This window comes from Rana temporaria, chromosome 5, assembly GCF_905171775.1.
Source record: "Rana temporaria chromosome 5, aRanTem1.1, whole genome shotgun sequence".
Lineage (NCBI taxonomy): Eukaryota > Metazoa > Chordata > Amphibia > Anura > Ranidae > Rana > Rana temporaria.
In genome coordinates, this window is record NC_053493.1 from 334,690,006 (window position 1) to 334,702,064 (window position 12,059).

Sequence of the window (12,059 nt, forward strand, 5' to 3'; positions counted from 1 at the left end):
AGATTCCCTGCTGAGCAGGTGGACTCCAATGGAGCCTGCCCCATGTGGAATAGGCCTAAACTAGCCACAGATGTTTGTCTGAGGAACCATTCTTAGTAAACAAAAACTGTCTACCATTTAGAGATTTCGCCTGTCCCGTGGGGAAGGGGCCTAAACTAGCCACAGATGTTTGTCTGAAGAACCATTCTTAGTAAACAAAAAGGGGCAGATCCACAGACAGAGTACGCCGGCGTATCTACTGATACGCCGGCGTACTTTCAAATTACCCGCGTTGTATCTTTGGTTTGAATCCTCAAACCAAGATACAACGGCATCTGGGTTAGATCCGACAGGTATACGTCCTCGTACGCCTTTCGGATCTAAGATGCAATACTTCGGCGTCCGCGTTTTCCGCGTCGGGTATGCAAATTATCTATTTCCAACGATCCACGAACGTACGAGCGGCCGGCGCATTTTTTTACGGCGTCTAGTTAAAGCTGGTATTTTGCGGCGTATCGTTAGACTTGCCATGTTACGTATGGCCGTCGTTCCCGCGTCGAAATTTGAATTTCTTAAAATGTTTGCGTAAGTCGTCCGTGAATGTCGGGATGGACGTAATTCACGTCTAAGTTAAAAAAATTACGTTGTTGCGACGTAATTTAGCACAATGCACGGCGGGAAATTTAGAAACGGAGCATGCGCAGTTCATTCGGCGTGGGGACGCGCTTCATTTAAATGAAACACGCCCCCTAATCGCTGATTTGAATTCCACCGCCAGAGATACACTACGCCGCCGTAACTTACGGCGCAAAATCTTTAAGGATTCGAAATTACGCCAGGTAAGGTACGGCGGCGTAGCATATCTCTGATACACTGTGCCGATCTATTTCTATGTGGATCTGGCCCAAACTGTCTACAATTTAGAGATTTCGCCTGCCCTGTGTGGAAGGGGCCTAAACTGGCCACAGATGTTTTTTCTGAGGCACCGTGCTTAGTAAGCAAAAACTGTCTACCATTTATGCCCTGTAATTAGTCCGACCAAACTCACATCAGAATTCCAACGGAATTCCATCGGAGGAAAAGTGAACATGTTCTCTATGTTATCTCTGATGGAATTCATCGGAATTTCCAATTGAATTTCTCCGATTGGGCATACACTCGGTCGGAATTTACGATGGAAAAAGTCAGTAGGACTTTTTCAATTGGAAATTCCGATCGTGTGTACGAGGCCTTAGAGATTTTCACTGCCCCGTGTGGAAGGGGCCTAAACTATCCACAGATGTTTGTTTGAGGAACCATTCCTAGTAAACAAAAACTGTCTACCATTTAGAGATTTCACCTGTCCTGTGTGGAAGAGGCCTAAACTAGCCACAGATATTTGTCTGAGGAGCAATGCTTAGTAAGCAAAAACGTTCTACTGTTTAGAGAGTTTGCCTGCCCCGTGCGGAAGAGGCCTAAACTAGCCACAGATGTTTGTCTAGAGGAACCATTCTTAGTAAACAAAAACTGTCTACCATTTAGAGATTTCGCCTGCCTGGTGTGGAAGGGGCCTAAACTAGCCACAGATCTTTTTTCTGAGGCACCATGCTAAGTAAGCAAAAACTGTCTACCATTTAGAGATTTCCGTCTCAGAATAATTTACATCCTCTGAACATATAAACTAATCAGAAATAAATTTTGCCTATTTTGTAAATGATTCATATTTTCCCATTCAGTAGAATCCAGCTACATTTCATATTATCCAGCTTATCAGTTAAAATTTATTGCACTGTTCAATAAGCGAAAAATCTTGAAGTGTAACAGCAATTATCTTGCTTAATGTAGCAGGGAATTCACAGCTGCAGTATTTTGTTGTTGTAACACATTGAACCCTTTTTTATTGTAAAGTAAAATAACTATTTCTGTCCTCTTTGCTTCCAGTTGTCAGGAATGGCGAACGGGAAAAAAATCTACGCTGTAAACGGTGACCTTGTTTTCCTGAGGCCATTCCATGAAGTGGATTGTTTTCTGAGGACTTGCTTAAACAGCAGAAAACCTCTGAGGATTCTCATGAGCACGAAACCCAGAGAGTAAGTCACCCCTCCATTTTTCTATATTAAGAGACAGATCAGACACACCTTGGATTTCCTTTCAAAGGTTATTTTAATGTATTTGTGCAAAATGTTAAATTAACCCATGCTTTTTCCACCCTCTCCCTCCTTACTGGACATGGAGGAAGGAGTGGCACTCCCTTCCCGGGACCACTTTAAAGTGCAACTGAGTTTTAAAAGAATGTCAGGAGGTAGAACTTTTTTGTCAAAAAACAATCTGTGTGTGTATTCTGCCATAAAGAAAAAAAACCTTCCCCTTTTTTCTAGCTTTTTTGGGGGTGGAAGGAGCAGTGAGGGAGGGCCAACCTACAGGTAATTCTGCTATAATGTGCAAACATGCTGTGCATACATGCACATTGGGGCAAGAGTTTATACCCCTTGCATCTGGCAGTTTAGTTCCACTTTAAGACATACAGTAAGTGGGCCCAGGGCAAAAATCAACGATACCAATGTAAAGCAAGTTCATTAGCATACAATGATTTTTGTATTTCAATCAACTTGGAATAAACCTTGTGCGACTAGCATTCTTGAGAAAATATCATAGGTTCTTAGAGACTCGTAACATTGTTAAATATTTATTTATGATGTAAAACTTCTCTTATTTGCTCCTGTTTGGTCTGCTAAATATATCATTGGAAGCATTTTGTTATATCTGTTTGTTAAATGGGTTGTACAGGTAAAAAAAAAAAATCCTAAATAGCTTCCTTTACCTTAGTGCAGTCCTCCTTCACTTACCTCATCCTTCGATTTTGCTTCTAAATGTCCTTATTTCTTCTGAGAAATCCTCATTTCCTGTTTTACTGCCTGTAACTCCACACAGTAATGCAAGGCTTTCTCCCTGGTGTGGAGTGTCGTGCTCGCCCCCTCCTTTGAGGGGGGAGGGGGCGAGCAGGAGAGTCAGGACGCTCTCTACGTTGCAGATAGAGAAAGGAGCTGTGTGTTAGTGGGCATCCTGACTCCTGTTATAACTGCAACGGGTGGGCCAACTCATAATTGAACCCTACGGACTAAGGCTGGGATGCTATTAAAGCTCACGTGCGTGTAAATACTATTGACAATATAGGGCCAGATTCATGAAGACTTACAACGGGCGTATCAGTAGATACACTGTCGTAAGTCCGAATCCCCGCCGTCGTATATTTAAGTGTATTCTCAGACTGAGATACGCTTAAATGTTGCTAAGATACGACCAGCGTAAGTCTCCTACGCCATCTTAGCTGCTTATTTGCGCTGGCCGCTAGGGGCATGTACGCTGATTTACGCCTAGAATATGTAAATCAGCTAGATACGCCTATTCACGAACGTACGCCCGGCCGTCGCAGTAAAGATACGCCATTTACGTAAGGCGTTTTCAGGCGTAAAGATAAACCACCAAAAAGATGGCGCAGCCAATGTTAAGTATGGACGTCGGAACCGCGTCAAACTTTCCACGTTTTACGTCGTTTGCGTAAGTCGTCCGTGAATGGGGCTGGGCGTAAGTTACGTTCAAGTCGAAACCAATGAGTCTTTGCGGCGTAATTTGGAACATGCGCACTGGGAAACGTCCACGGACGGCGCATGCGACGTTCGTTAGAAACGTCAAATACGTGGGGTCACGAGTATTTAGCATAGAACACGCCCCCAACCAGCCTATTTTGAATTAGGCGGGCTTACGTCGACCCAGTTACACTACGCCACCGTAAGTTAGAGCGCAACTTCTTTGTGAATACAGGACCTGCCGCTCTAACTTACGTCGGCGTAGTGTATCTGAGATACGCTACGCCCGCCTATAGATAGGCACATCTCTGTGAATCTAGCCCATAGTGTATTTCAGAGATGTACTGGATTTTTTTTTTTCTTATTTTAACTTATCATATGCTTTAAGATCGTAAGCAAGGCAACACAGTATAGTATACATATCAACAATGACCTCATGTATTTGATAATTAAAAGTATACATTCTTAAAATGAGTGGCCTTTTGGTTTCCTAGGCCAGTGGGGCATGGGATACAGTTACCTATACAGCATGAAAAGCACGCATTTATTCAAAATCCCTATCTCAGTGCAATTGGAGATACAGTATTCCTTTTGCTTCATTTTTAAAATGACCCTGCCTCTACCTCATATTCTGGACTCAGAAGTCACATAGGCGTCCATGGTTTTTGCAGTTCCTTGGCAAAAGTTACTGGAAAATCTGTTTGCGTTACTTTAAAACCATAGAACTTTGCCATTACAATGCATGTGTTTAACAGATTAGGTGGTGGGCAAGTTACTGATATTGTGTAATTGTTTAAAATAACACAGTTCATTTCTAATGTTTTGTGAATAGTTTATTGGCGAGGGAACAATGCTATAGTGTAGAATTTGCTTAAAAGTTTTGTTTGGTTTAAAGTCTAAGCAATAGAAAATCTGCTATAAGGCAGGTCAGATGCTGCTTCCCACAGTGAATCATAATTGGATGCAGTGTTTCCATGCTTCAGGGACTCATGTTGGGCAGATGGAAGTCTTATGCTAAGAATTAATACAGCTATGTAATCATTATATAGTGAGCAGCAGAGTGCATGAGTTGTACCCTTTTTTTTTTCAATATAAAAATCAGCTGTTCATGTCAAAAGTTTTGTATTTAGCTTGTAAATTGGCTGCAAAACCGCTTCTTGGTTAAAAAAAAGACCATATCACCAATTTAAATTTTGCTCTATAAAACACACAATACAGTTGCTGCCTAGCTTTTGCAGGGATGGACTAATTTCATTATAAGGTAATATATCTGACAGATTATGGCATCAATGTAGCTGAATCATCTATGCCCATTGTTGTAGCATTCATTATAGAACCTTGCCTATCTAGTTGCTTTTGTAATGACACAACAGCAGGTTCTACAGTGTCAGAGATCAGGTCATAACCCCAAACCCATTTGCTTTTTTGCTATTAAAGCGGAGGTTCACCCTAAAAAACATCTATGAACCATCCCATACAGCATACTAGCGTCAGCTATAGTATGTTTTTTTTTTTCCGCTGTATTTACCGTTTAATCCTTTAGTTTTGTTTCAGACTCCCGCGGGGAGTAGGCGTTCTTATGAAGAGGGGAACATGATTGACGTCCGGCTATGGCGCGTCACGCGTTCCGAAAATAGCCGGAGTAGGACTCGGCTCTTCACGGCGCTAAACGGCTCCTGCGCACAGACTTGGAGCTGACTGCGCAGGCGCCGTATATATCCGAGTCCTATTTCGGCTATTTTCGGAAGCGTGACGTGCCATAGCCGGACGTCAATCATGTTCCCCTCTTCATAGGAACGCCTATTTCCCTGCCGGAGTCTGAAACGAAACTAAAGGATTAAACGGTAAATACAGCAAAAAAAAAAAAACATACTATAGCTGACGCTAGTATGCTGTATGGGATGGTAGATAAAGAAAATTTTTTTTTTAGGGTGAACCCCCGCTTTAAGTACATCTTCATCAGGATATTTCTGATATTTGTGATACGTATTCCTACTTCAGGTTCCTCATACTCTTGTCTGTGGTAGGCAGTCCCAGAATTTCCATGCAAGGATTCATCGGGTGGAGGAGAATTCTGCCTCTGTTGTAGTCTGCACACCAGATCTCAGTTATGAAGTTACTGTTTTGCAAAAGTATTCTCCTCCCGTGGACTTCATTAGTAATTATTAAAGGGCAGCTCGTAGATGGAGAGGCAGCTGGTGATCCGGCTGCGCTGGTGGGTCCCAACGCCTCCAGGCCCTCAGAATGGGGAGAAGCGCACGTTCGGAGGATGCGTGCTCCTTCATCAGGCAAAGGGCGGAATTGACATGTACCGCCGCCCCTGAGCCATTCTGAGTGCCTGGTAGCACTTGGAGCCACCAGCACAGCTGGATCACCAGCTGCCTCTCCATCTGCGAGCTATACATGCCTGACGAAGGGGCTCTGTGTGGCTCCGAAAACGTTGCACTCTCTTTGTGTTGTGATCATGCAATAAAACATCCGTTTGGACGCTATTTACGTTGTTCCAAGGTGTGCTGGCAAATATTTCTACTCCATCTGCGAGCTGACGCCTTCCCCCAGGAGTGGATGAACCTCTTATATTATCCCACATAGCTATGATCCTGTGAGTTCCCATTTGTCTGTCTTGAAATAAAATGTTTGATGGGCGCTGGTGAGGCTGCATTTGATGGGCGCTGATGGGCTGCATTTGATGGGCGCTGGTGGGCTGCATTTGATGGGCGCTTCCTTAAAAAGGTGGGGTTTACATGGGCAGGGAAAAGGGGGTGGAGTCAGGGGTGGAGCCAAGGCAACATAAGGTTTTGCCCAGGATGTCAAAAATCTTTGCACCAGCCCTTTCTTCCACAACCCCTATAGAAAGGTAAATGACATGAAGAGGCACATACATAAGTAACATTTATACATCTACTTCAAATAACTCCCAATTAACCCAGCTAAGTTAATGCACTTCTCCTATTCTGTGTTGTCCTGCTTCATGTTGTGAAAGAAAAAAAAAATTGAAGTAATTATACCGTCTTTTAGAAATCTGTACAAAAAGGGAATGGTGGGTTAAAAGCACTAATGACCTGAAAAGTAGAAAAACCTTTGCTCTCCAGTCAAGTCTCTTACTTCTGGAGCTTGACTTAATTAAATGTATTTTCCAACCAAGCCCATGTTGTTCTTTTATATTCTGCAGTTGTAAGCACAGACTTGTATTTTCCATTGGCCACTGACGCTGGCTCCCATCGCTAATTGTTTCTGCAGTAGCTTTTTCTAATTCCATTACCACCTGTAAAGTCACGCTCATTTCCTATGGAGAATTACTCAAATCTTTTATCCAAAGCTTAAAATGATAGAGAACAAGTTACTTTAAAACAGCAATGTTTTTTCTTGAGATGAGGTGGGGTATTTTAATAGAGCTCTCTAACTCTTATGGAAATCAGTCAAAGTAAAACCAAGGCAAATTTCCCGAACATGCAGTACTTTTCAAAACAAGGTCTTTGGCACAAATAAATTCCCGAGATGCCATGATATATATCAACAGTGTATTTTTTAAATAAACAGTACAAAAAGAAGCATTAACGTTTACACTATATTGTCAAAAGTATTGGGATGCCTTCCTTTACACACATGAACTTTAATGGCATCCCAGTCTTAGTTCGTAGGGTTCAATATTAAGTTGGCCCACCCTCTGCAGCTATAACAGCTTCAACTTTTCAAGGAAGGCTGTCCACAAGGTTTAGGAGTGTGTCTATGGGAATGTTTGACCATTCTTCTAGAAGTGTATTTGTGAGGTCAGGCAATGATTTCGGACGAGAAGACCTGACTCGCACTCTCAGCTCTATGTTTTATTGGGTTGACTTCAGGACTGTGCAGGCCAGTCAAGTTCCTCCACCCCAAACTCGCTCAACCATGTCTTTTTGGACCTTGCTTTGTGCAGTGGTAGGCAGTTATATTGGAACAGGAGGGAGCCATCCCCAAACTGTTCCCACAAAGTTGGGAGCATGAAATTGCCCAAAATGTCTTGGTATACTGGTGCCTAATGAGTTCTCTTCTCTGGAACTAAGGGGTCAACCCAACCCCTGATAAACAACCCAACACCATAATCTCCCGCCACCAAATGAGTTGGACCAGTGCACAAACCAAGGTCCATAAAGACATGGATAAGCGAGTTTGGAGTGGAGGAACTTGACTGACCTGCACAGAGTGCCAGAAGAAGGGTCAAACATTCCCATAGACACACTCCTAAATCAGCCTTCCCAGAAGAGTTTAAGTTATTAGAGCTGCAAAGGGTGGGCCAAATCGTTATTAAACCCTACTACTAATGCCGCGTACACACCATCACTTTATGTGATGAAAAAAAAACGACGTTTTCAATCATGAAATAAAACAACGTTTTTGAAACTTCATTTTCAAAAACGACGTTGCCTACACACCATCGTTTTTTCAAAATGCTCTAGCAAAGTGCGGTTACGTTCAGCACTCTTTTCCATTGAAGCTAGCTTCATAACTTGTTTCTGAGCATGCGCGGGTTTAAAAACGTTGTTTTAAACGTTGTTTTGCCCACACACTATCATTTTAATTGACACAAAAAACTACAAAAAAAATTGAAGCATGCTTCAATTTTTTTTGTCGTTTTTCACAAGACATAAAACGACGCTTTCCCCCACACACGGTCATTTTAATTGACGTTTTTCAAAACGTCGTTTTTTTTCATCACATAAAGTGATGGTGTGTACGCGGCATAAGACTGGGGTTCTATTAAAGTTCATGTGCGTGTAAAGGCAGGTGTTCCAACACTTTTGACAATTTAGTGTATCTACAGTCTACTATATCCATTGGATAGAATAAGAAAGGGTTAAAACTACTGAGGATAATAACCTTAGCATTTGCAACAGAATAGGGCACAGCACACCAAAGTTTTTGAAACTTCTGTAGACACAACAGGAAGTAAGAGGAAATCTCTCCAAAATAAAGGAAAGCTCCTCTAAAACAGTTGTTTTTTATTAAATTTTTATTACAGTGCTCACATACGTGTACATTAGAGAGCTAATGTGACTATGTATAAAATAACATTTTTTTATGTTATTTAGCGTGTTATATTATAAATGCACAGTAGATCTTATGTGAGAACCTGTTACAATTTTTTATTCAACAGGACAGTAAAGATTCCAGATTCTCCGGAGGGACTTGGATTCCAGATTAGAGGATTTGGGCCATCGGTTGTACACGCTGTGGGTAGAGGTACAGTTAAGTTTTAATCGTACTGCCTAACCTCCAAACACAATTGCATGATAATACATATTTAAATCAGGCCAAGAACACTGTACATTTTAATAATTTAGTAAAATAAGAGCTATTTTTAACTTATTCACCTCACATTGACTTTAATTTACTGTAAGGCCATGCCTTGGAGCATCCTGCAGTACTCATAAGTTTAGAGTTTGAAATAATCTTTTGGGTCATGTGCTCATTTATTTAGCTATGATATGTACAAATATATGATTGTGTGCATATGATTATGCATCAATCATATGATTACAGTTAAAACTTTGTTGAGGATTGTAAAGGATGCCAAGGTTCGTCATGGTCTGTAATGTTAAAGTAGATACAGTAAGTCCATGGGCGTTTAAAGGATTTGGGGGCCCCAAGTAAAATGAACTTGGAAGCCCCCCCCCCCCCCCCGCATGCACGCACACACGCGCACACGCAAAGCCTCTCTTGAACAACCAAAATAGCTGGGTTGTGTGCACACCAACATGGAAGCATTGTGGCAGTAAACAACCAGGTCTTAAAGCACCCATATGGCTGGGCTTAAAATGGATAAGGGATAAACATCTTGTACAGTGGACACAGTATATCTAATGATATCTAATGAGGAGAGCAAAAAATAAAGATTTACCATAGCTTTACCATACCATAGAAATAATTACCATAGCTTTCTTTCCATTTTCTTTCTTTACCATCCCATTTCCATCTTATTGCTTCCTTTTTGAATCGGGTAATATTTATTAAAGGTTTTTGCAAAAATTTATAAAGCAAAGAAATTACTCTACAGTAGAATCTATTGTAGAGTCTTTTCTCTGCTTTGTTAATTTAAAAAAAAAAAAGCTTTAATATATATTACCTGATTCGAAAAAGAAGCAATAAGATGGAAATTGGATGGTAAAGAAAGAAAATGGAAATAAATCTATGGTAATTGTTTATGATACATATCATCCAGGTAGGGTTATAGTCAGCAAACTACCATATTTTTCATACAAAATGGGTGACTCCCCCCCTTACTCCCGAGTCCCTCCCCATGTTCTTTTTACCCCCCTCTCTACTGCGTACTGCGCCGCGGGAGATTCAGTTTGCTGCTCCCGGCTGGACTGAAAGGAAGTAAGCATTTCCTGGACTGCAGGAGGAAGGAAGAGGAGCTTGGCCATGCTACAGGCTGCAGCATTTCTAGAAAGCGGCGGCGAGGCAAGGGCCCGTCCTGCTGGGGCCCCAGACTAGCTCGGGCCCCAAGCAATTGCTTAGTTTCCCTGCCTTGTCGCAACGGGCCTGAGTAAGACTTGATAAGAAGGCAAATGGTCATTATGCTTATTTCTGGTCACTGATCCCTCCCAGACCTTACCTGTACATGGATTTACCTCTTTTTAAAAGCTTGTGTATTAGTTGAAAATTCTGTTGTCACAAGCACAGTCTAGACAATTGACTTTTGTAGGTTAATTTATCACAACTGAAAATACATCTGCATGGAATAAACTGTCAAAGGTCTGCCACTAGTAGTTGTTTCCACTGATAAAGTACAGGTCAGAAGCTTAGGCACAGCCTAAGCAGAGGGCCGCATGGTGGGGTTTGTCCAGAGAAGCTATGGTCAGGAATGTGTCAAGTTAAAGTTGGTGAATTAGTAGGAGGAATTATAGGTCTTATTTCATTGGAGGAGGTTGGAGTGGGGCAGGGCGGGGTCCTAAGGGGTTACTGGGTGGGAAGCGATGCTCCAGCATCAGTTGGACCCGGGGACATCGCCGGGGAAAATTCTCCCGCCCTCCCTCCCTTTTGTTGATTTGTGAGTGAGGGGTTGTTTTATTTTAATTTGGTTCTTTTAGTGGGATTCCAGAATGAAGAGTAAGGGATGTTGTAGCAGCAGCCAGAGGTCGTAGGGTTTTTGAAGGCGGGGATGGTTATGTTCTTTGGTGAACGATGGGTATGACCCATCTCTGGTATGGGTGTTTCCTGCCCTAATAAGGGCGGAAGTAAGACGTGTTGAGGCAGTTGGCTGTATCGGCTAGAGAAGTTGACAACAATTGTTCCTGAGCCGGTGTAAGTTGCGGCTGGGGGCGGTAAAAGGGAAAAGTGGTGCCAGATACAGCTAGTTGGTCAGTCAAGGGTGCCTTCAAAAATCCTAAGACATATAAAACAGGCAGTTACACTTAGTCTGGTATATATTTTATGTTTATTGCCAGTTATGTAAGAAAGTGATTTTTCATAGTTGTTATTGCAAATAAAAGGGCTGCTATGGATATTTTAACCCAAAAAGTACATTTGGTCTGATTTATTTAATTAGGTAAGGTGGTATTGGGTATATATGGCATATTAGCCATCACTTGGGCAATACCCCCAGCATGTGGAATGAAGCAAAAGTGTAGATGTGCACAAATCAGAATACTAAAATGTTTTTCTATTAAGATTAAGATGTACACAGTTTTGTGTATGAGATGCTTTAGAAAAGCTATTGCTTTAATAAACCATCCAGTTATGCTGCATCAGTACTGAGCACATACATGCACCAGGCTGTGCAGAACTGACAATTTCTATACTACAGTTTATTGCTACAGATGATAAATTGAAGAATTTCTTCTACTTCACAGAGGACAGTTACAACTAAATTAAGATTGCTTTTGGTGAAATGATCCAATTACTCAGTGTCATCTGGGTTGCAAAACAGCCATTGTAGCACTTCTGACCTTACCCATAGTACACTGGTTTAAAATATGTTTCTAAAGTGCTTAAATTGATATATCTCGTCAGCTTGTCATCTCTTCAAATTGCTTTTCTCATCTTAAAACTCAGATATTCAACTTCATCAGCAGCTGGCTTGTAAATCAGCAGTGGGATTGTCATTTTAATTGAGATTGGTAATTTTTTACATATTGGCTTGCAGGGACCGTGGCTGCGATTGCTGGTCTGCACCCAGGGCAGTGCATCATCAAAGTCAATGGGATCAATGTCAGTAAAGAAAGCCATGCAAGTGTCATTGCTCACGTGACTGCCTGCAGGAAGTACCGGAGGCCAATGCAGGTAAACGCATCATTGGCTACTGCATACTGTTTAGCATTTGAACATTATAGTATAAAGTATTTGTGTAACAAGGACCATGTTTGTAAGTATATAATTAATACATAATTACATAATTCTTTATTAAAGTAGACGTATAGCCAAAGCTATTGTGGCTATACTTCTGGGGATAACAGGAGTGCAGTTCGTTCTGCACTCCTATGACACGTTTTCAGCTGACAGTGGGCTAAAGTGTGCTGTCAGCTGATGCCACTC

The 12,059-nt window shown here is 41.7% G+C and overlaps 1 protein-coding gene across 1 annotated transcript in view; it reads left to right on the top strand.

Moving 5' to 3' along the window:
- The window catches only part of PREX2 (phosphatidylinositol-3,4,5-trisphosphate dependent Rac exchange factor 2), a 370,987-nt gene that overhangs the window by 183,927 nt on the left and 175,001 nt on the right, over nt 1–12,059 (top strand). The window contains exons 18-20 of the mRNA XM_040354370.1: nt 1,900–2,048; nt 8,680–8,765; nt 11,671–11,807. Of these exons, the coding sequence (XP_040210304.1) occupies nt 1,900–2,048; nt 8,680–8,765; nt 11,671–11,807 (372 nt within the window). The remainder of the gene's footprint in view (nt 1–1,899; nt 2,049–8,679; nt 8,766–11,670; nt 11,808–12,059) is intronic.